We start from the raw sequence: 24,793 nt of genomic DNA on the forward strand, positions 1-24,793 counted from the left end.
GGTGCAAATCTGGGACCTCCGAGGTAGTAGGCAGGAGCCAGAGAGCTCTGCGGAGCCAGGCGTGAGTCTGGGTCCTCAGAGGGAGTATGCCTGAGCCAGGACCTCTGTGGGTCTGGGCATTGGTCTGGGACAACAAAAGGAATAGGCAGGAACCTGGAACCTCTGCGGGTCCTAGCATGAGTCTGGGACCTCTGAGGGAGTAAGCCTGAGCCAGGTCCTCTGCGGTTCTGGGTGCACCTGAGCTTGGGAAGTCTGAGGCAGTAGACTGGAGACAGAAAACTTTGCAGAACCAACTTCAAACCAGGGAATTCTGCAGGAGGGGTCCCAGACCAGGATTTACAAAAATGGATCAAAGCTGGTAACCTAGACCAAAGTAGTCCTGAGACAGCAAACTCCAAGGCAGCAGACCAAAGCACAGGAGCACTGAGCTATCTCCAGGAACAGAGTAACCAACAGGGTAACTAGAACTGTGACACTGACTGTACCACAAGGAACAACCATCTGAGCTTTGGATTCCCTGACACCTAGAAGGTTATTCAACAGAATCTCAGACAGCCCCAACTATTAGAGGAAAAGATGAGTAGAAAAGGTAAGAGCATACGCAACACCACAAAGAGTAACAAAACACCAGTAAAACCTAAAGACCCTACCATAGCAAGACCTGAACAACCAAATATAGATGAAGCAGAAGAAAATGACCTAAAAAATAACTTCAAGAGAATGTTTGAAACTCTTAAAGAGGAAATGAGAAATTCCCTTGAAGAAATGGAGGAAAAGACAAACCAAAAAAATGGAAGACATCAGCAAATCCCTCAAAAAAACCAAGAAAAGGAAATCAAACATATGAAAGAAACTATTCAAGACTTGAAAACTAAAATAGAGACAATAAAGAAAACACAAGACAAGAGAATTATAGAAACAGAAATCATGAGAAAATGATCAGGAACTACAAACGCAAGCATCAACAGCAGAATACAAGAGATGAAAGAGAGAATCTCAAGCACTGAAAATACAATAGAGGAAATAGACTCATCAATTAAAGGAAATCTAACAAAAGCTTAACCCAAAATATCCAGGAAATATGGGACACCATGAAAAGGCCAAATCTAAGAATAATAGGCATAGAAGAAAGAGAAGTTCGACTCAAAAGCACAGAAAATATATTTAACAAAATCATAGAAAGATATGCCTATGAAGATACAAGAAGCTTACAGAACACCAAATAGACTGGATCAAAAAAAAGTTCTCTTGCCACATGATAATCAAAACACTAAACATACAGAGTAAAGAAAGACTATTAAGAGCTGCAAAGGAAAAAGGCCAAGTAACATATAAAGGTAGAACTATCAGAATTACACCTGACTTCTCATTGGAGACAATGAAAGCCAGAAGGTTGTGGTCAAGTGTTATGCAGACATTAAGAGACCATGGATGCCAGCCCAGACTACTAAACCCAGCAAAACTTTCAATCACCATAGAAGGACAAAACAAGATATTTCATGACAAAACTAGATTTCACCAATACCTAGCCATAAACCCAGCCCTACACAAAGTATTAGAAGAAAAACTCCAACAAAAGGAAGTTGGCTACTCCAATAAAAACACAGACAATTGATGGTCTCACAGCAGCAAATCCCCAAAAAGCACACAAATTAACATCACCAACAATGAAAACTAAATTTACAGGAGATGGCAATCACTGGCCATTAATATCCCTTAATGTAAATGGATTCAACTCACCTATAAAAAGGCACAGGCTAACAGACTGGATACAAACACAGAATCCATCCTTCTTCTGCATATAAGAAACACATCAAACCTCAAAGACAGACATCGTCTCTGAGTAAAGGATTGGGAAAAAAATATACCAATCAAATAGACCTAAGAAACAAACTGGTGTAGCTATCCTAATATCTACAAAATATTAATAATAAACAAAATAGACTTCAAGCTAAAATAAGTCAAAAGAGACAAAGAAGGTCATTTCATATTCATCACAGGAAAAATTCATCAAGAGGAAATTTCAATACTGAACATCTATGCCCCAAATATGAGGGCACCCTCATATGTAAAAGAAACACTTCTAAAGCTTAAATCATATATTAAACTACACACACTAATAGTGGGAGACTTCAACACTCCCCTTTCACCACTGGACAGGTCAGTCAGACAAAAAAATGAACAGAGAAGAGAACTAACAGATGTTATGACTCCAATGGACTTAGCAGACATCTATAGAATATTCCATCCAAACATAAAAGAATATACCTTCTTCTCAGCACCTCATGGAACTTTCTAAAAAATTGACCACCTACTCAGTAACAAAACAAACCTCAACAAATACAAAAAAAATTGGAATAACCCAATGTACCTTATCAGATCACCATGGTTTAAAACTAGAAGTCAACAGAATATCAATTCCAGAAAACCCACAAACACATGGAAATTAAACAATGCTCACCTGAATCATCAATGGGTCAAGAAAGAAATAAAGGAAGAAATTAAAGACTTCCTCAAATTCAATGAAAATGACCACACAACATACCCAAATTTATCGGACACAATGAAAGCAGTGTTAAGAGGAAAGTTCATAACACTAAACGCCTACATAAAGAAGCTGGAAAAATCCCACAGTAGTGAATTAACAGAACATTTGAAAACTTTAGAACAAAAAGAAGCAAGCTCACCTAAGAGCAGTAGCCTGGGTGCTACAGGACCATGGCGATGCTAGCACATCACCATCTTATCAGCTTCTGCCATAAGTGCCCAGTGAGAATGCATATTACTTTATAATGGGAAAAGGGTTAAAAATGTATACAAGGCAAAACCTTGCACTCAGGGCTCGGCCTTCAGCCATGAATCCGCTGAGAATGAGTCAGCACAAGTAAGTCCGCTTCCCATCAGAGAAGCCTCCACGTCCTGTGTCTCTGAGAATCCCATCCCAAACCCTCTGAAGCCACGAAACAACCTTGAAAGGTCTTGGTTTCAAGTCCAATATGGATGGTAAGATAGGTTGTTGGGTGCTAAAGAGTTTACTGGAAGAGTCATTTTGACACAGACAGACAAACGGACAGACAGACAACAGCATGGCTGCAGGGACACTAGAGAGAGGGACTCAGGGTCTGTGAGAAAGAAGTGGAATCTCTTAGAGCTTTCTGAGCATGAGCGGCTGTTTCACAGCAGGACCCTACGGTCTGACTGAGTCCCAGGCAGAGAAGGGGTGGAGGGCAGAACCTGCGCCCCTTTGATGCAGACTCCCCTCCCCAGGTGAGAAAGGCGGTTAACTGGACATTCCTGGACAAGGCCGCATCTGTTAGCAGGGCCTGCTGTGGTTACCTGAACGGCAGTCCGCCCTGGGTACTAACATTACATTCAGACAAAAATAACTACTTCCTCCTTAGTTATTTCTGCCTTTTCTCAGTCAGAGCAGCCCCGAGGTAGTTTATAGAAAGCTCAGCCTCTGTGCCTGTGTCTTCACCTGCTAGGCTGAGAACAGAACAGTTTCCTCCTCAACGGATGGCTGAGGAGAAGTGAGTTAACCCAAATGCAGTCCTTAAAGACGGCCGGATGTACAGCAAAGGCTACTGAATGGGGGCTGTGCTTACAGTCACCACTCTTCCGATAAACCACAATGCTTTCTTAAGAGCCGTTTATATGTAAATGTGACTTTTTCTCCGAAAACCCCAGAGCTGGATGGAATGTTCAACACCGTCACTGTTATTGACAACCATCTGCTCCTTTTGTCTTCCAGCTGTTAGTTAGCAAACAGGTGTCTAGGCTCAGAAACACAGCTGTGTTCATAGGACAAGATAAAGAGAAAGACTGAACTACCTTCTGCGCAGACATGTTGTGTTTAAGAGAACTGAACAAAGAGTCTTTAGTTTTCAGGAAGTGGAGGTTAACACACAGTAGTTAGACACCCACAGAAAGACCAGCATAACCCTGGGCACAGTGGTTCATGTCTGCAGTCCCAGCACCCAAGAGGCCAGGGCAGGAAGATGACAAGTTCAAGGCCAGCTTGGGCCACGTGAAGAAACCTTGACTCCGGATGGAGGGAAGAGAGGGGGGGGGGGGGAGGAGGGAGGAAAAGAGAGTGAGAAACAGAAGGAATTTATGTTGAGATGAGAACTGTGAGGTTGGTCTTTTGGGTGATCTCTGAAGGTGTCAGCTAAATCCCTGGCCTACATTTCCTCTTAGTTGTGACTGAGTCCAGAGATTCAATAGGGAGACTAAAGTATTCTCTGCTCAGTAGTGCTAGTTCCTCAGTTCCTGGTAAAATACAAACTTCGGAATAAAAGCACCTGACTTCAGTCCCTGGGGTTCCCAAATGTCCATTCTAAACCAAAACCCAAGGAAACTCCCTCCAGAAAGAATGAAGCCATCAAGAGTGCGAGACTGGGGAGTGAAGGCTGGAGAGCGCGGCGTCAGAATACCACATTTATATGCTGCGTGTGCTGGGTGGGGCACAATTATGCTACAGAAACAAATTTATCTCTGGCCTGATCTGCCATAGATCTGAGCAACTCAAAGCAGTCTTGCAGAGAACAGTAACTGTCAGAACTGAAAGGAGATGCCTCATTTTGTTTGCGGAAAGAGCAGCAATATTTACATAGGTGATGGAAGGGAAGACAGAGAGCCGCATGAGCGTCCTGGGAACTGGCCAAGCTGAGGCACTTGCTGAATAAATTCAACTATAACCCCGGGAGACTGACACGGGGGTGTCTAACACAGGGCCCACACGAGCTGTATGTGCGGCCCAAGACAAAACTCTGAACTCAACGTGTGAGGATTATTTATTTGCTTATTTACTGTGCATGTGTGTCTTCCTGCAAGTGTGTATATGCTCCATGCGCATGCCTGGTGCCTGCAGAGGTCAGAAGAGGGCACAGATCCCCTCGAACTGGAGGTACAGATGTGAGCTGCCATGTGGGTGCTGGGAACTGAACCCAGGTCCTGCATAAGAGTAGCCAGTGATCTTACCCGCTGAGTATGACATCTCCAAAGCCGGACATCTGTGTGTGGAGGGAATTTTTTAGTAACACAGTTGTGTGGTTCCCAAACATGAACTTTGTAAAGGACAACATTATGTCACAAAATAACTGCATGCATGCCCTCACACTACATGCGTGTATGGCTTCAGATAAACGGTGTGCAGCTTCCAAGCACAGAGGCTCAAATTGGCACCACCAGACATTCCATGTGCTCATGGTGACAGAAACATGAGACATTGCAGTTAGCCACACTGTTGTGACCTTCCAGAATAGCAGTTAGCCACACTGTTGTGACCTTCCATGCCAAGGACAGCATCTGATGTCATGTAAAGGTGGGCGTGTGTTCTTATTTCATAGTTAAAGGTGCATCCACGCCTTGGTCCCACCCCTTTCTCTGCTCACAGCACTTGCTATTGGCGTGACTTAATGCTCCATCAACGGCTGGGATGTGCAGGGGTTCAAATCTTGCTCTGTAGTTTTCTGTCAATTAATTTTCATAGGAAAAGTATAGAATCCCTTCACTTTTTTTCCTTCTCAGCATGCCTCGATTCTTGATTTAAACACGTTCTTTTACATCTATTTACTTATGTCTGAGGCAGAGGACATACACCTGCATTGGACACGACACCCATGCGACAGTCAGAGGTGATCTGTGCAGGTGACTCTGTCCTTCCGCCTGTCCGTGCCTTCCAAGGACTGAACTCGGGTCGCTAGGATCCCACAAGCTCCCACTGAACCTTCTGTGGTTATAGGGCTTTTGTGTTGTTCTCAATTTTTTTCACGTTTATTTTTTCCTGTGTGTGTGTATGTGGGTACGCACATGTTCTGGTGTCTGTGGAGATCTCAGAAGAAAACAAAACCTCCCTCAGTCCCCCCAACTTCCAGATGAAGGAAGGTTGATGACAGATGAACTGACAGCTTGCCTTTTCATAGAGGATATGGAAAGGTGGCTGCTGATTTTGCGGGGGCTTTGCATGAGGTGTCACAGTGTGAATGGCATCGTATGCAGAAATGCATGCTGCCAGATCCCCCATGCACCAAGGGCTGTGCTGTGATTATAAAATAGTGAAGCTGGAAATCAAATGCCTTGCAACCTAAGTTCAGTTCCTGGAACCTATACGGCTGCTGCAAAGCCATCCTCTGATCTCCACACATGTATTGCTGTAGCAACGCATGCTCATATGTATACATACACACACACAATATCTGATTTTCTTTTTTTAAACATTTTTCTTTTCATAACTTATCTTTTATTTTATTTGCTTTAGTGTTTTGCCTGCATGTATGTCTGTGTGAGGATGTCAGATCCTAGAGTTACAAACAGTTGTGAGCTGCCATGTGGGAGTTGGGAATTGAACCCGGGTCCTCTGGAAGAGCAGTCAGTGTTCTTTAACCACTGATCCATCTCTCCAGCCCCTCATCTGATTGTCTTTGTCCATCATTAATCTATCTCGTACTGTAGCTGGCCCCACCCTAGGGATGGTGAGCAATAGAGAGACTTATCAAAATCACCACCAAAAATCTCATAGCACATTAAAAAAAAAAAAAAAACCCTTTGTGCATAAAAGCTTTAAAATACCATGCAAAGCTCAGGCTCAGGGAAATGTCATATGCACTGACACACTGAACAGATTTTGGGGAAATGCTTCGGTCTATTTGCACCTCCATTTTTAGTTGATAGAAATGCACCCCCTATATTCGTGAGCAACTGTCTTCAAGAATGACGTGCACGAAGGGTAAGATTCGAACCAGAACACCTACAAGCACCATGAAAGCCCCCAAGACTGCACCTGTCACTGCCTCAGTTTCTCAAATACAAGGTCAGTAACTCCCTGGTTTTATGTCGCTCTCTTTTCTTTTACTTTTATAATAAAGTTGCCCCCCAGCACTCAGTGAGAGCTAGAGAGATGACTCAGCAGCTAAGAGAGTATGCTCTGCTGGGCAGTGGTGTGCACACCTTTAATCCTATGACTCGGGAGGCAGAGGCAGGTGGGTCTCTGATTCATGGCCAGCCTGGTCTATAGAGTGAGTTCCAAGATAGCCAGGACTGCACAGAGAAACCCTCTCTCAAAAATGAAAACAAAAGCAAAACCAAAAAACAAAAAGAAAAAATGTATACTGCTTGCCCCAAATCTTGCAGCTCACACCAGTTTGTAACTTCAGCTCCAGGAGATCCAACACCTCTGCCTCCACAGGCACCTGTATTCGTATGTGTAGACTCGTGTGTGTGTGTGTGTGTGTGTGTGTGTGTGAGCATGCGAGAACACACACCACAGACACATGCACATGCACATACACATAATTAAAAAACAGAAAACATTTTTTTTCTTTTAAATCAGTGGATTCCAGCATTTGGGAGACAAAGGCAGGCAGCTCTCTGAGATCTAGGCTGGCATGCTTCATATAGTGAGAGCCTGTCTCCACAAACTAGTAAAAGTTGATTACTTATGTTTTTATAATAATAATTATATTGTTTATAATAATGTGTTAGTGATCAAAAACTTGGGACCTGACTGGTAAATTTAAAAGACCCCTACACATGGAGATCTTAGGAAGAATGAGTGCTTGGAGCTTGCTGATGAGTGTAAGAAAGAAATAGAGCAAAGGAAAGGACACGACTGCTCCAGGTGCGGTGGAGAGGAGTTTATTATGGACATGTGGGAGACCATAGCCAGAGTCAGCGACAGGGACATCTGGGAGAGTCTAGAGTGGACATGAGCAGGTTGAGCTGGGCCATGTGAGGAGAGGGGGAGGGGAAGGAGAGGGGAGAGAGCTAACCAGGTGCAGCAGCCAGGAGTCAAAGGAACAAAAGGGAAAGGGCACCAAAACATCTGGATTCTATAGGGAAGAGTCCCTAGGGAGGGCAGTCAAAACATCTGGATTCTATAGGAAGAGCCTCTGGGGAAGGGCAGCTGAAACATCTGGATTCTATAGGGAAAAGCCTCTGGGGAAGGGCAGCCCCGCCCCTGGGCTGGAGAGTTCAGGGTAGAGGGTGGGGTGTGCCAGCCATACCCTGTAACAGCGCGGGACTGAAGGATGCTGGGAGTGGAGGCCAGGTCCACTTTGATAGTTACATAGGAACCTCAGTCATTTTTCCCAGGTTTAAACTTAACAGTTCCAAGAAAAGATATTTAGAAGAAGGACTAGGGGAGGGGCGGGACGGTGGCTACTTGTCCAGCTCTGAAACTATAGGGTCACTCTGGAAAGTGAGCTAAGCTCCAAATGGTGGATCACGTCCAAAGGTGGATCAGGGGTCCTGTCCCTGACACCAGCTTTCCGGAGATCTGCAGCTTCCTGATTCTCCAAACTGTGTTACCTGGATCAGGATGAAATTAACCACCACGCACGACACTACGTTCCTTTAAAATCCTTTTCTAGCCTGTCAGCGGAAGAGTCTGGCTTGTGTTTCTGATCACTTCCTGTTTCTCTTCCTGAGCTCCTCTTTGAAGGGCCGTTCTTGAGCTCAGAGCATACTGAGCTGATGAAACATGGCTTGAAAGATGGATCGGCTTTACAGGGGAGCACAGTTCATTGGCTCCTATACTGCCGAAACCTTTTCCTGGCCGTTCTGTTCCATCTTCAAAAGATCCTCATCTCGGCCCCACAAGGAGAGCCAGAAATTCCATGAGCTTGCAATGCCACAGGAGACAGGAAACAGCCATTCTTGCCTATCAGCCAGCCCTGATGTAAGTCCCACTGTGTGTGTGTGTGTGTGTGTATGTTTACATGTGTGTATGTGGTGTATGTCTTGTTTGGATTTGTATGTTTTCACATGTGTGAATATGTCATTTGTGTATATGTACGTCTTGTAAGTGTGTGTTTGTTTGAGGATATGCACTGTTTAAAAACATTTGTGTTTGTGTATATGTGTGTTTACATGCCTGTGTGGTGTATGCATGTTGTATATAGTGATTGTATTATATATGTGCATAAAGCTTATGTTTCTGTACATGTTGTATGTATATTTGTGTACCATAGGCATGTGTGAGTGGCTATGTATGTACATTTCTGTTCATTTGCATGCGTGTTTACATGTATGTGTATGAATGGGGTACACTGTATTTTTATGGATTGTATGTGTCATGTTTGGATTTGTATATGTGTTTATATGTGTGTGTGTTATTTGTGTGTATATGTGTATGTGTTTTCAACTGCATAAATGTGTGCTACAAGTATATTTTCATGTGTGTTTACAAGTAGGCATGGTGAGTGTATGGTGGATATCTTGTTTATATTTTTTACTTAAATTTTTTCCATAGAATATATTTTGATCATTTTCCCCTTCTCCTTATCCCATCATTTACCAATCAAACTTTATTCTCTCTCTCTCTTAAAATATAAAATAAAAATTAAAAAACCTGAAAATCAAAATAACCAAATTAAAAAGCCAGTAAGACAAAAAGAAAAGGCCAAAACAAAATGAAATGATTCATAAAGCCCACAGAACTGATTTTTGGTTTTGAGCCCATGCCCAGCAATAGATAGCTAACACGAAATGAACTCAGCATCTTTGGTTGGAGGTTCTTCCTCATAACGTTTTGTCAGAGCATTGACGACTTCCGGTTTTGAGTTTTTATGGGATTCTGTGTTACCGTGTGTGTCTACATCTATATGTGTTTCTCCTATGTTTTCTTTAGCTCTTCTTCACCTGTTAGTTTGTTCGCTTGTTTTGTCCTATTCTGGTTTGTTTGTTTTTGTTTTATCTTTTTTGTTTTATTATTATTCTTTATTTGTTTTCTAAGGGGAAACAGAAAGGGTGTGGATTCTGACTGAAGGAGAGGTGAGGATGATCTCAGGGGCTTGGGGGAGGGGAAACCATAATCATAATATTTTGTATGAAGAAAAAAATCTACTTTCAGTAAAAGAAAAATAAGGGGGTAAGCCCAAAGAAAATCATGGAGCTTGTTTTGTATGACACATGTATTTCTATGTCATATGTGTTACATGTTTGTGTGTTTACGAACCTGTGTGTGTGTGTGTGTGTGTACACATTTATACATATGTAAGTGGAGTGACAGAAAGAGCTGTAGCACGGAGCCAGGAGAACTTTGTGCTCTGTGGTGGCCTTTATGCTTTATGCTTGTTTGTCTCTCAGTGCTGGGGACCTGAAGCCAGGGTCTTGCACACTCCCTTCAAGTGCTCTACCTCTGAGCCATGTCTGCCACCCCCAGTGCGCAAGGGTCCCTGGGGCATTTTTTAAATTTCACTCTCTTTCTGAGCAATGTAACCAGGGTGATAATGTCTCTCTCATCTGGGCTGGAGATAAAAATTCGAAGTGTACCCTGCATGTGTGTGGCACTCGGAGGACGCGGCCTCCTTCCTTCGACAGTGCCATGGGCACAGGACTGGGTACATAACTGTCGCCCTGGGTGGTTCCTGGGCTCTGCACCCTCCAGTTTCATCTGTTGGGAAAGAACCAATGAGGATCAGTGAAGACACACTGCAAAGATTGATGGGTCTGTAGCTTGTAGACCTCTGGGTCACAGAGCAGGGGACACAGAGGCAGCCAAGGCAGTGGGAACGCTGCTCAAGCCAGGAGGAGCTGACCAGAGCTGAATGAGGCTGTCGACCTGGCTTGCTCCTTGCGAGCCGCCAGACTTTCTTCAAGTACCTGCATCCACGTATTAACCCATGCACATCGCAAAGTTGTGTCTTCAGTGGCTCTCACGGGCTTTTCCCGGGATTCCGAGGAGACGGGGCAATCTGCTGGTTGAGTAGAGCAGAGCACCCAACAGTGCGGTGACAGCAAGTTCAGGTCCGCACTGGGGCTCCCCACCCCAGAGCCTTCATCCAGATTGTCTAGTCTGGCTGTGAGGGTTCTGAGAAAGTCATGGATCATGCAGCTTTCTTCCCAACCCTGTTGGGAATCTAATAATCAATCTAATAACAGCACTGCAGGCTCTTGAGGCAGAGATGGTACTGGCCAGGAAGCAAGGAAGCCTCAGAGTGGTGTTGGCAGCTCCTGGTTGGGATGCCCCAGCTCTAATGTGCAGAGAGCTAAAGGTGATCGGTAACTGTTACTAAACTGTGACATGGCAGGAGCAGGTCTCTTTAGATTTAGCCCGAAAATTCACCCTGAAAGGATACTGAGCATCCTGGCCAATAATGGTGTCTCCGTTGCACACTGAGGCTCCCAGTTCACCCCAGGGCTCTGTCTTGCACTGTGAAGGTCCCCATGGCTGCCACCTTCCTTGCCACTACTGAACACAGCCACCAGCTCTCAGCCATGTCAGTTCTCAGTGCTAAATCCTAGATGGTTCTTTCTGGACTCAAGACCCAGAGTTGCACCCTCCCCAGAACTTCCTGACCCTGCCCATGTAGATCTTACATGGTCTGAGACACAAAATCAAGACCATGGTACCTCTTTCTCCCTCTTTCTTTACCATTCTTCTCCTCCTGATCCCATTTCCCCACCCCGGGCCCTCAGTACACAGCTCTGGACACTGTCTGCCCAAACCAATTCAGTGGCTCCTTTCTCTATGACAAATAATCTCTTAAACTCATGGTGGAGGACACACCTTTGGGGGGTAGGGTTCCTAAAGCCCCCAGAAAGTGCCCCATACTCCTCTTTCCCACTCCTTATCAAGCACACATACACCCCCACACAACCACTCACACCCCCACACGTGTGAAATAACTTTCCTCTCACGAGGAAAAGACAAGCATCCCTTCAAACACAATCAGTTAAAGTTTATAGGCTGGAGACATGGCTCAATGGATAGCAGGGCTTGCCATGAGAACTTAACTCCTGAGTTTGATTCCTGGAACCCACGGGGGAGGAGAGCGTTGTTCTCTAACCTCTCCATGTGCACACGGCACATAACCACCTGTGCATGCAAGTGTTCAGGAGCGCACGCACACACCACACACAAATGTTATTTACATGTATTTAAATGTATTATTGTTTTCTGTAGATGGAAGAAGAAGAATTTGAACTCGGTCCCCAGAAGGACCCCACAAGGCAGTCGCCCCTGGACTCCGATCAAGGGCTGACAAAAGGTACACTGCTTTCCTAGCAGAGGAGAACTGGGGAGGCGTGGATGGGAACACTGGTGTGCAGATGGATGCGAGCCCACACCCTGAGTGCTGGGAGGGACAGCTGAAGGCCCTCATTGCATAGATTTACCCACTGTAGCCAAAATAGAGCAAGAGGGATCCTCTTTACACCAGGGAAAACTAAGGAAAGGGACACCTGCCAGGTGGATGGCCTTAGGGGTAACAAATGCCAGTTCCAAGGAAAAGAGCCTTCATATCTAAGCTCCTCCCTGAGAAGGACATGCTGGTCTGGACGTGATAAGAAGACGGCTCCCAGCTCTGGACGTCAGCAGTCCTTGTGTGTGGTTAGCTGTGTCTGATGTGTCACATGGGTTGACAGTGCCATGCAAGCAAGCAGAGTGTCACCAGTAGCTACTAGGAGGGCCTGGGCTCCATCTTCTCATAGATTCAACTTCGCCATCTAACCTAAGGAGATCGCATTTGGGGATGCTAGGAACCTACCCATGTTTTCTTTCTAGAAGAAATGATTTGTGACTCGTTGCATCTTAACATGAATGATTTTTTTCTTTAAGAATTCGAAGGACCAGGACCATCAGGGAAAAACAGCCCAGTTATTCTACCACATGGGAAAGTCACCAACACAGGCTAAGCCTTTTTCGCTTCTTACGGGAAGCAGAGCTAGTGCCATTACTTGAAAAGTCCCCTCTCTGCGTCTCACAGTGCATTTAGCTTTTCCGTTTGAGCTGCAGCTGCTGAAAAGAGTTTCTCTCTGGCCCTAGCTGCACCTGAGCTCGGCAGGCAGGAATGGACATCCAATGTCCGTGCTTAATTGAAACTTCTGTGTATCCACTCAAATTCCTTCTATTCCCTTTGGAGAAGCTCAGGAGAGCCAAGACGAAGGCAGTTCAGCCTAGGGTGCAGACGTGCAGAAGCAAAACCAGTGGGTGCTGAGGTTTGAAGGCAGAACCTTACAGTGTTTGGTAGAGTTAGCGCTCTGTGATCTGAGACCCATCAGTGTCTTCCATGGGGACCACACTTGGAAACTGTCATTTGTCACTGTATGTGGTTTGGGTCAAAGGACCTGCAGGGCTGGGAGAAGGGCATTTCCTTCCCAGTCCCCAGCCTCAGGCATATTTAAAAATTTTTAGCACTGGATTAGCCAGTGTTTAGTTGACATATTAGTCTCCCTTCTCAGCTGGGGGCTCTGATGTCCCTCTTTGTAGAATGTTCGCCTCTGCCTTGCAGGACCCAGGCTGAGAAAGTAAGCCTAGGGAAGACTCAGGGTCAGACGCTGGCCTTTGTCTTGCAAGCTCCTCATGCTGGAGCTCTGTTTCTCAGATGAGTGGGGGTCATGGCCTCTGATAAGCAGAGAGGATAGGTTCTGTCCCATTTCCCTCTGATGGTTTGCTTTGTCAAATTCTTCTAGGTCTGAAGGAGAAAGAGCTCACCCCAAAGAAACTGCAGCTCCTTCTGGTGGGGAAAACAGGAAGTGGGAAAAGTGCAACAGGAAACAGCATCCTTGGCAGGCAAGTATTTGAGTCCAAAATCAGCGCTAGACCAGTGACCTTGACCTTCCAGAAAGGGAGTAGAGAGTGGGATGGAAAGGAGGTTGAGGTGATCGACACCCCGGACATTTTGTCACCTGAGTATCAGCCTGAGGTGGCAGCTGAGAAGATCTGTGAAGTCTTGACCTCTCCAGGGCCCCATGTGGTGCTCCTGGTGATACAGGTGGGCCGGTACACGGCAGAAGACCAGCAAGCTGCCAGGCGCCTCCAGGAGATCTTTGGAGAAGGGATCCTGGCTTACACCATCCTGGTGTTCACTCGGAAGGAAGACCTGGCTGGGGGCTCCGTGGAGGAATATGTTCAAGAAAACAACAATAAGAGCCTGGATGATCTGCATGTTGCATGTGAGAGGCGACACTGTGGCTTCAACAACAGGGCACAAGGGGATGAGCGGAAGGCCCAACTGGAGGACCTTAAGGAGAAAATAGAATTGGTCTTGTGGGAAAATGAGGGCCACTGTTACACCATAAAACTTCCAAATGTTCCCAGCAAAGCAGTTTAACCACAGAGCAAGGCTCCGAGGAGGAATCCCTCGAGGAGTCCTGGCTGAAAGGCTGTCCCAGATCCTGATGGCTTCCGAGAGACCTGTAGGTTCCTGATAGGGAGGGCATCCTGACAACTGCAGGACGACCATATGCAGGAGTTTCTTAGTTAGTGTTCTCTTGCTGTGAAGAGACACCGTGACCACACGCAGGAGCGTCTTAGTTAGTGTTCTCTTGCTGTGAAGAGACACCGTGACCACACGCAGGAGCGTCTTAGTTAGTGTTCTCTTGCTGTGAAGAGACACCATGACCACACGCAGGAGGGTCTTAGTGTTCTCTTGCTGTGAAGAGACACCATGACCATACGCATGAGGGTCTTAGTTAGTGTTCTCTTGCTGTGATGACCATGGCAACTCCTATAAAAGAAAGCATTTATTGGGACTGACTTAGAGTTTCAGAGTCTTAGTCCATTATCATCATGGCTGGGAACATGGCGGGAAGCATGGAAGCAGGCAGCAGACATAGAGCTGGAGGAGTAGCTGGGAGTTTACCTCCAGATCCACAGACAGCAGTTTGAGGGAAACTCTGGGTTTGGAATGGGCTTTTTGAAACCTCAAAACCAGCTGCCAGTGACGGACTACAAGGCCACACCTCCTTAGCCTTAAAAACAGTGCCACCCCCTGGTGACCAAGCACTGAAATCTATGAGCCCATGGTGGTCATTCTCATTCAAACACCACAAGGACATTCCATCAGCAGCTGTACCCTGTGTCCAGCCGTTGTTATCTGCTCCCTCTGTCTCCAAAGAGAACTTTCCAGTCCTTAGGTCAGACTGCAAGTGTGGCAGTGGGTGAGGACTTAGTTCAGGGGACCCAGCTACATTCTGTGACCAGCTATATCATTTCTTTCTGACACATGGGTCCTCCTTACACTTAGCCCATAGCACAGTGCCCTGACAGGGAATTTTTCTGCCCCACTGATATCACATTTTTATGTTCTGTGTCCAATCTCTGATACAAACATAGCTCTTTGCCATTGCCTGACTCTTTCATGAAGTTACACAGGTGCCTAGCCAAGGTCATCAGGGTTGAATCAACCCAGGGACAGCCATGGACCAGATGGTTATATATTTCTTAAGTTTCATCCTTGCCCACAAAGGGGGACAGACATTATGATTACAAGAGGCCTGCCCTGTGTAATGGGTAGAAAATGACAAGACAGACTAGAGAGGCCCAGACCATCACTTAGGGTTTTCTTCCACGATGTAATGTGTTTTCATAGGCTGTGCTCTGTAACCGTGTTCTAAGCACTGATGTAAGGTGTTTTCATAGGCTGTGCTCTGTAACCGTGTTCTAAGCACTGATGTAAGGTGTTTTCATAGGCTGTGCACTGTAACCGTGTTCTAAGCACTGATGTAAGGTGTTTTCATAGGCTGTGCTCTATAACCTTGTTCTAAGCACAGATGTACTTCCAAGCTTTTGAGAGACTTTGCTGCAATGACCACATGTGCACTGTGACTAATTTTGAACCATTTATGTCCTTCCTGGGATGAGGGGGCAGCTAGTGCCTCTTCCGTCTTTTGCGAGCTAAGAACAGTTGGAACAAATGTCTGCAAGCAGACCACTGTGCAAGTTCAAACCTTGCAGCAGATCTGAAGGCAGAGAGGATATGGCAGAGACTCCAAGGAGTCAGAAATCTGAGGGAGCCAACCCAGAAACCTTGCCTGTGTGCTGTCTCCCTGGGCTTCACCATAGGCTTCCAATAAAGTCATGTTCCGTGGGTACCGCTCGCCTCTTTGTGATTTTTGTCTGACTTGGGAAAGAACCTTGAACTGATTGGTAAGCACAGAGGCTCTGATATGCATGGCAAGATATATCCTGGGCTATGGAAGAATATGAAGAGGAGCCTAGAGAGAGGCTAAATCAATAAATAACAAATAATAAAAATGACACTGGCACTTGATTCTCTTGAACCATAACAAGCAGGTCTCATGGGTGCTTCCTATGGTCAGAATGAGTGGACTTGGGCTAAGAACTGCAGATGTCAGCCTTGGCCTAGGAGAACCTTCCCCTGAGGCTGCAGGATGTGGGGGTGTGTCCATCTGCATGAACTTGGGCAGAAAAGGCCATCTTCCCTCAGGTCACTCTTGTTACCTCCCCTTTTTTCTTTGGGTTCTATCACCCAGTTTTAGATCTAGCTTTGGGGATATGAGAGAGCAAAGTCTATTTCCATATTTCCATGAGCCTCCTTCACCATGATAGGTGTGGGGACGTCTTCCTGGAGAGATGGTCCTACAGATGACGTGCAGCCAACAGAAGAAGGAAACAGGACATTGGCTCAGACCTCTTTTATGTATTTATTTTCATTTTTCAAGACAGGGTCTCATTATGTAGTCCTGGATGTTTTGAGACTCACCGTGTAGAACAGGCTGGCCTTGAACTCACAGATCTCTGCCTACCTCTGCCTCCTGGGGGCTGGGATTAAAGGCATGTGCCACCACTGCCTGGCTGACTCAGACCTCTTCAAGGAAGCAGTTTAGCATCCATGAGAGTCAGGAAAGGTCCTGGGAGTGTGGCCAGCTGATGGGAAGTTAAGGAGAGGAAGGAGGCACGGGGCGCCCGATTCCCTCTGCTTCCCCCTTCAGCTGTGCAGCAGAGGCTGGAGCTCTCTTCCTCACAGAAGGTTCGGGAGTGGGGCGGTAGGGACTGTGTGGGTGGACTGTCAGGACTCAGAAGATACTACTTCGGGTTCTGCTAGATGTTTATCTGCAGGCCTGAGTCCAGTCTTCTCTGTTTGCCCAGAAAGAAGAAGTCCTAACCTCCCTAACCGCAGGCAAGGATGCCATAAAACACTTCTTTAGCAAAAGGCAGCAATGGCCCTGTTTGGAATGATGCTGGGAAGTACCTGACAAAGCGCTTGCCCTTCCTTGTATTGTTCTGACTTCCCCAAACAGGAAACAGACTGTTTCCTCAGCCCTGGCTCCCAGCAGCCAGATTTGATCAATACTTTTACTTTCTTGATCCTCTCCTGCCTGAGATAGTTGCCCCACTGAAAGCTGGGCACAACCGATCAGGCATCTTGATATCCCCAGACTAAATCATCTCCCCGAAACAAGTGTTTTTATTAAAGACAAGCCTGGCATCGTGTAACAATATTCTTAGGATGTGAGGGATCTGTATGCAGTGTGGATCTATAGGAAGGCACTGTATTACTGATCTATAGTAAGGCACTCTATTACTGATCTATAGTAAGACACTCTATTACTGATCTATAGTAAGACACTCTATTACTGATCTATAGGAAGGCACTATTACTGATCTATAGGAAGGCACTCTATTACTAATCTATAGGAAAGCACTCTATTACTGGTCTATAGGAAGGCACTCTATTACTGGTCTATAGGAAGGCACTCTATTACTGAGCAGGGAGGGAAGGAGTCCTGAGCAAACGGAATGTGCTCCACAGCCTCACCAGCGGGGACACTCTGTCGGGTAATGACTGCAGCAGGACACACTGGCGAAACACGGAGGAGAAAGAGATGCCCTACAGTTAGGTCTAAAGTCCTGCTATGCCAGTTGTAGCCTATCTAGAAATAAGGCTTTGAGGGATCTTAAAAGGAGCCACTGTCAGTCAGAGGGTGCCTGGAAAGAATGTAACTTCGTGGGCAGCAAGCTGAATGGAAGCATTAAACACAGGCTAGGATTAGGAGACCAGGAGAAAGTTGAACATTTTTCTTTTCTAAAAGAAAGAAAGAAAGAAAGAAAGAAAGAAAGAAAGAAAGAAAGAAAGAAAGAAAGAAAGAAAGAAAGAAAGAAGGAAAGGAAGAAGGAAAGGAAGGAAGGAAGGAAGGAAGGAAGGAAGGAAGGAAGGAAGGAAGGAAGAAATTAATCTTTTGTAGTGCTCACCCACTGCATTTGGCAGCAGATCACAAATAAACGTTTGACACTGTTTAAATAAATGTAATCTGACCTGTTGAACAGCTCTAGATGATGGTGGTGTATCGTCTCTGCAGTGTGCATTCTCTGCAGCTCTTTATGGTGATGTGATGTGGAAAGTCCTTCTGTATATGTGTTGCTTTTATTGGTTAATAAAGAAGCTGCTTTCAGCCAATGGCTTAACAGAATATAGCCAGGCTGGAAGAGAGAGAGAGAGTAGGCAGAATCGGTGAGACACCATGTAGCCACCAGAAGAAAAAGACGCAAGCTGTCAGCTAGAGCCTTGCTAGTAAGCCATGAGCTTCATGGTAAAATATAAAATAATAGAAATGGATTAATTAAGATATAAGAACTAGCTAGCAATATGCTTAAGTGATTAGCCATGCAATGATTTAAATAATATAGTTTCTGAGTGATTATTTCAGTTCTGGGCAGCTGGGAATGAACGAGCAACCTTCTGCAATAGTGATGGCAAGCATTCTCTGCAGTGTGCATTTTCTGCAGCTCTTTATGTCAGTGCTGTGCATTCTTCACAGTGTACAATCTCTGCAGCTCTATATAGTGATAGTGTGCATTCTCCACAGTGTGCATTTTCTGCAGTTCCTTATAGTGGTGCTGTGCATTCTCCACAGTGTGCATTTTCTGCAGTTCCATATAATGGTGCTGTACATTCTCCACAGTGTGCATTCTCTGCAGTTCTCTATGGTGATGGTGTACATTCTTCACAGTGTGCATTTTGTGCAGCTCCATATAGTGGTGGTGTCATTCTCCCCAGTGTACAATCTCTGCAACTCCATATACTATAGTATGCACTCTCTGCAGTATGCAGTCTCTGCAGTTCCATATAATGGTGGTGTGCATTCTCCACAGTGTGCAGTCTCTGCAGCTCTATATAGTGATGGTGTGCATTCTCTGCAGCTCTATATGGTGGTGGTGTGAATTCTCCACAGTCTGCAGTTCTATATAGTGGTGGTGTGCATTCTCCGCAGCTCTATATGGTGGTGGTGTGCATTCTCCGCATCTCTGGTGGTCTCAGGCTTTCTCCGGCCCCTCCAGCTGTCCTGCAGGTCTCTGTGTAGGTTCTAGAGTTGGGTGGACTCTTCTTCCGACCACACTCTGCTCCTCTCCAGTGAAGCCCCTTACCTCCAGGCTCTGTAAAGTCAACATGGAGGTCTCAGCTGAGGTAAATTGTGTCAGTTTCTCAGCTCAGAAAGCATCCTTTGCCCTGCCATGGTTGACTTTTCCACATCTGTTACAACTGCTCTAGAATTCCCTGTGGCACGTGGGATTGCTCCCCATCAGCCCAGCACAGAACACTGATATTGTTCGGTGACACCTCAGGAGATAATTCGCTACAGTGGCTTGGCAAACAAAGGGACGATTTGGACATGACGAAGGGTGGTCCTGAGTCTGTTTGGGGCTGAGACCAGCACCTTCCATCCTGTTTCCCTTTCTTCCTACTCAACATTCTTTGAGAGCAACTTCTAGTCTCTGAGTTCCAAGGAGAAGCAAGAGAACAAGGCCTTTATTACCAAGGCAGAGGAAGTGCAGGAACCCACAATACTTGTGCTTCTGTTTCCTGGTCATATGGCTGCCTCTAGCCACAGGAAACCCTGTGGAGTGCAGTACTCACGTGGACACTGCTTTCTAGGCAACGGTGTGCGTCTATGAACAAGGAAGGAGCAAAGGTGGTAAGGACAGAAGACTAGTAGTGGGTGCCTGGCACGTGACTCAGCTCTGCTCCCTCTGGAGCCATTGCGGTCTCATTGCCGGGGTCAGGGTGACTTCTTACAAGGACCCACTGCCCTCTTGTTAATTCTACCTAGGAGCCAAATATGGGTCAAGAAATAAACCCTCAGAGTGGGCGTCTGGTTCCAAACCTGGCCAGACTCCTACAGAGACACCCTGGATAAAGAAAAATCAACCACACCTAGAGAAACAAAGGCATTTGGGTTCTTGAAATAAGGAAATACACGCAGAGACATCCCCCGTTGAGTGCTTTTCTCCAGACCAAAGCTCAAAGGGCGAGAAGGCCTGAAGTCCCTGTGAGGTTTTTATTTCCTGGAACAACACGCAGAAAGACTAAATCTGAAGTGCATGTTTGTTTAATTTATTCTGTTGCGTTAGCCTTTGGGTCTTTTCCTTAAGGGATGAGGGCTGTTCCCATACCGACCGCTTACAGCTCCTCTGTATCAGATGTTACCACCTAGTGCGGGAATCTGGGCCGTGTTAATGATGGTGAATGACGGTGATTGGAAAAGCCATAGCAGAGACGATCCACGCTGAACAAAATGCCCACACTGAGACGGCTGCCATCTTTTGTTAAATTTGCATTAGTCTTAGAAGATGATCACTGCTGTATACTTCCTGCGTATTTTATGACATGAACACTGCACTTCACAAAACATCCAGTGTTTGTCATAGATTTTTTTTTTATCAGGTACGTGGGAATTGTTGAAATACAAAGTGCAGGCCAAGGTCTGACAATGCCCTGTCCAAACACATCCCAGGTGTGACTGATGTGGCATTTCTGTGCCATTTTAGGATGCCTCCCCTGAGACTGAGAGCCTGTGCTGGACCAAAGAAAAGGCATTTCCCCTGCTTCAGATATTCCTAGAAAATAGCAGGACTTCCGACGCTCCCTAGGGGAGTCTGTAAGATGTGGACACACACTAAGGACTGGGTCCAGTAAGGAAGAGCGTCATTTTTGCCCACTTTATTGCTCTGCCTAGCATGTGACTCTCGGGTCATTAATGAGAGCCCACAGCAGGGACCCACAGCCATCGTGGACTTAAGTATCTCATTCCCTTTACCTGTGTGAAGGTGCCCCGTAAAGGACCAGCATGATGAGACCTGTAAAGAAGATCCCAAAAGAGACCTTCACTCGGGTCTACGAAATGGAAAGAGAAAGTACTCGTAGGTCTTTTCTTCTCACCAGGGCCCCAAAGTGAGAACAATGGTCTCTGCTTTTGAAAATATAAGCAGGAAATGTGGTTCAGTGGTTTCCATCTGAGCCTGCTCAAGAAAGGAGCAGAACCAGTACTGAAATTCCTGAGCAAGGAGACATCAGAATTTCTCATGGCAGAGTTGCCTCTTCTCCCCTGGCACAAATCTTGCCACACTTCCCATCTGGTACCAATCAAAATTACTTTCACATTTTATAGTGTTCAATCAGCCAAAGGTTTGGCTTAGTGACTCCAGAGTCTGGACCCCCAAAGACCACCAGGAGACCAGCTCTTATGTAAAGACAGAGAGTCTTCCTAATTATGATCAAACCCGGGTCTCTCGTCCATCCGATGCAGTGGTGGAGCAGGGCATTCATTGGGAGAAGAGCAAGTGTGGGCTGGGGGTCTGCACGTCGCATAGTCACAGTCTCGGGAACGGCACCTCTGGACTGGGGTACCTGTCCTGGCTTGATTGGTTATTACAGCATCAGGGAAATGGATGCATCTGATGCTGTGGTTCCTGCATTCCAACCTTCTCAGTAAAGCGAGTCCAGAGCCCGCTAGCCTCGCCTCTGTTTGCTTCTTTTCCATATGGGGGACATCTTGTGGTTTCTTGTGGGTTTTGTTTTTTGTTTTGTTTTGTTTTAGGTAACTTAGTGCAAGGTCAGGGGCACAGCACATCTTGCTGGGTCAGGGGCCTACATCTTGGATGGTCTTTTCTGCAGCCTGTCATGGCTACCAAATTGTCAAAGCAGGGGTCTGGGTAAGGGCTTGGGCCCTTCACTGTTTTATATTATAAAGATGTAAGTATTTAGGAGTCAGGTGTGGTGGCTCATGTCTTTAATCCCAGCACTTTGGAGGCACGGGCAGGAGTATCTCTGAGTTCAAGGCCAGCTGGTCTACAGAGTGAGTTCCAGGACAGCCAGGGCTACACAGAGAAAACCTGTCTCAAGAAAAAAACAAGCAAAAAAATTTTTTTTTAAAAAAATTAGTATTTCCCCAAACTCCCCATAACTGAAGCACTGCTGTGTGACATTTCCTCAGTGAGCATTTGACCACGTAGACTTTTGAGGTCGTACGCCACATTAGGATTTTACTCTGTGTTGTCAAGAGTTGGGGTAACAGAAAGATTTGAGGCACCCTCACAGTCAGTGTATGGAATCCTGCAAGGTCCAAATTTCAATGAAAGACTCTGTCTCAACCAACAAAACAAAGCAGAGAGGGTCTGTGAGAAGACTCTGGGGGTAAAGGCGCCTCTACCAAGCCTGAGGACTTAGGTTGGCCCCTGGGGCTCACAGGGTGGAAGAAGAGAACCAGCTCCCACAAGCTGTCCCCTGCCCTCCACATACACATGCACTGGGTGCACGCACACATGTAAATAAATGTAATAAAAACATTAAAAAGGTAGAGATTGACTGAAGGAGACTTCGCTGACTTCCACATGCACGCTTACACACATGTACTAACTCACACACATACAAAATGCTTGTGGGGGACCAACATCTTAAGATCCGGGGATGTGCCCAAAGTATCAAGGCAAGCATAAAGTACAGATAAATACATGACCATGGTTATTATTACACCGCTCACTCTAGGAACCCGTGAAAGGATGAATGGATAAGAGAAATATGAGATATACTCATGTGACTGTTGAGGAAAGAATGCGACTTTATTTGTAATAGAATGGATGGAGTTAACAATTATGTTAATTAAAATAAGCCAGACTTAGAAACACAAATATTACCTTTCTTCTCTCATAGGTAGAATTTAGATTTTTTTTTAAAGACATGAAAGGAAAGAGAAATGGTTTGGGAGAAAGAAGGAGGCTAGCAGGAGGGGAGAGGAAGGAACTGAGGAACGCGGGAGCTGACTGAGGCTAGAGAGATGCCTCGGTGGTGAGGAGTGCTCGCTGCTATTCCAGAGACCCAAGTCCAGTTCCCAGCATCCATGTCAGGTGCATTACAACTGCCTGTAATTCCAGCTCCAAGGGATTCAATGCTTTCTGTCTTCTTCAGGCAGACACACACACACACATACACACACACACACACACAAATAAACAAATAACCTTTCTTTGGTTTTTCGAAACAGGGTTTCTCTGTATAACAGCCCTAGCTATCCTGGAACTCACTCTGTAGACTAGGCTGGCCTCGAACTCACAGAAATACATCTGCCTCTGCCCCCTGTGTGCTGGGATTAAAGGCATGTGCCACTACAGCTCAGGATAAATAATCTTTTAAGGAGGGATGTGTGTTGTCAAATCATAAAACATATTATAAATATATGAAAATGTCACAATGAACTCACCTTTAATAATTAATATACAGTAATAAAATGAATTTATTTTCTTTTTATTTATTCAATGCATCTTTTACATCATGCACCTTGATCCCATTCAGTTTCCCGTCCCTTCGCATCTGCCCTCTACCACTGCAACCTCTCCCCCCAAAAAAGTTTAAGAGAAAAGAAGAAATAAAGGAAAAAATTTAAAATGTTGTCATGGAAGCTGCCGTGGGACACAGTAAGTCACGGTGCAAACCCCTTTGGTCATATGTTTTACTCACAAGTGTTGGTTGCAAAGTCATTGGTCTGGTTCGAGGCCTCTGGTTTCTGCTACACCATCGATGCTGGGCCTTCACTGAGACTCTTCTTGGATATTCTATTGTTGCCCTATGTTGTGGAGATCCTGCAGCTTTGGGTCTGAGGATCTGGTCCCTTCTCAAGCTCCAGCATCATAGATGGGGTGGATGTTGGGGCAGGCCAAGTCATAACCCTGGTTCTGGGCCTGGGCTGCTGCAGGGTTGGTCCACTGACTGTTTCTCCCTGACCTCACCACCAGAGTGAGCTCTCCAGCACTGCCCCAGCTAGCTCCTCGCTGCATCACTGAACAAGGGGTGGGGCCAGTTCTCCTGCTTTTGCCCTCCGAGTTGGCTCTCCCCACCTATGCCATCAGGGTCAGCTCTACATGTTGCCCAGGAGAAGTGCAGGGCTACTCTCACCAACCGCTGAGGAGTACAGACAGCCCTCTGGCTCTTAGGATCCAGGGCCAGCTCTTCCACCTTCCTCAAGGGTTGATGGACAGAAGGGGGAGGCCATCTTTCCCTTGTCTATGCTACCACAAAACAGATGAGAAATGGGGACAGAGCTCCCACGCTCACCACTTTGGGGCTGGCTCACTCACCCCTCAGCCTACAGGGTTGGCTCTGTTGTGTTGCTCCAGCGAGGTGCAGGTCTGCCCTCCCAACCATTGCAGCTGCCTGGACTTAGAGACAGCTCTCCCCTCTTCTTACCTCAGGGACAGCTCCCCCATTTGCCTTAGGTGTTAGTGGGTGGAGGGAAAAGGGCGTCTCTCTCCGGCCCATGTTGCTCTATGGCAGATGAGAAGTGGGCCTGGGTCTCTCACACCCACGTTCTCGGGGCTGGCTCACTTGTAACAAGGTCAGCTCTGCGGTGCTGTCCAGATGAGCTGCAGGGCTCACTCTCCCGGGTGGTGCGGCTGGTGAAGGGACCAGCTCCCTTGTAAGGGGTGGGGGAGGCATCTTTCCCTTGTCCTCACCACCTCACCACAGACAAGGGAGGCTGTACCAGCTATGTCCCCCTCACATGCTCAGGGCGCTTGTCCTGTGCTGTCTACAGGGTCAGCTCTACTGTGCTGCCCAGGCGAGGCGCAGGGCCTGTTCTCCTGAGAGCTGCAGCTGGTGAGGGGGAGGGGAAGAGGGCATCTTTTCCTCACCCATGCCACCACATGGGATACAAGAGGGGTGTGTCCGGCTCTCCCCTACCATGCCCTCAGGGCCCTCTCAGCCATGCCCCTGATCACAGGGTCAGCTCTATTGGGCTGTCCAGCTAGTGCAGGACCCTCTCTCCTGAGTGCTTGAGC

At 46.3% G+C, this 24,793-nt stretch overlaps 1 protein-coding gene across 1 annotated transcript; it reads left to right on the forward strand.

The window, feature by feature from the left end:
• Nucleotides 1-8,430: 8,430 nt before the first annotated feature.
• Nucleotides 8,431-15,929, forward strand: LOC130878233 (GTPase IMAP family member 6-like). Its single transcript, XM_057776091.1, has 3 exons — nt 8,431-8,677; nt 11,906-11,990; nt 13,414-15,929. Exons 1-3 carry the CDS (start codon nt 8,492-8,494, stop codon nt 14,052-14,054), a joined length of 912 nt encoding a protein of 303 aa, XP_057632074.1. The 5' UTR covers nt 8,431-8,491; the 3' UTR covers nt 14,055-15,929.
• Nucleotides 15,930-24,793: the final 8,864 nt, after the last annotated feature.

This window comes from Chionomys nivalis, chromosome 1, assembly GCF_950005125.1.
Source record: "Chionomys nivalis chromosome 1, mChiNiv1.1, whole genome shotgun sequence".
NCBI classification, from domain to species: domain Eukaryota; kingdom Metazoa; phylum Chordata; class Mammalia; order Rodentia; family Cricetidae; genus Chionomys; species Chionomys nivalis.

Bases quoted from the DNA above. Each gene is read 5' to 3' on its own strand.
- LOC130878233 (XM_057776091.1), top strand. From the start codon at position 8,492: ATGGATCGGCTTTACAGGGGAGCACAGTTCATTGGCTCCTATACTGCC. The intron at 8,678-11,905 runs GTAAGTCCCACT...TGTTTTCTGTAG, and splicing joins GCCTATCAGCCAGCCCTGAT to ATGGAAGAAGAAGAATTTGA. The intron at 11,991-13,413 runs GTACACTGCTTT...AAATTCTTCTAG, and splicing joins CGATCAAGGGCTGACAAAAG to GTCTGAAGGAGAAAGAGCTC.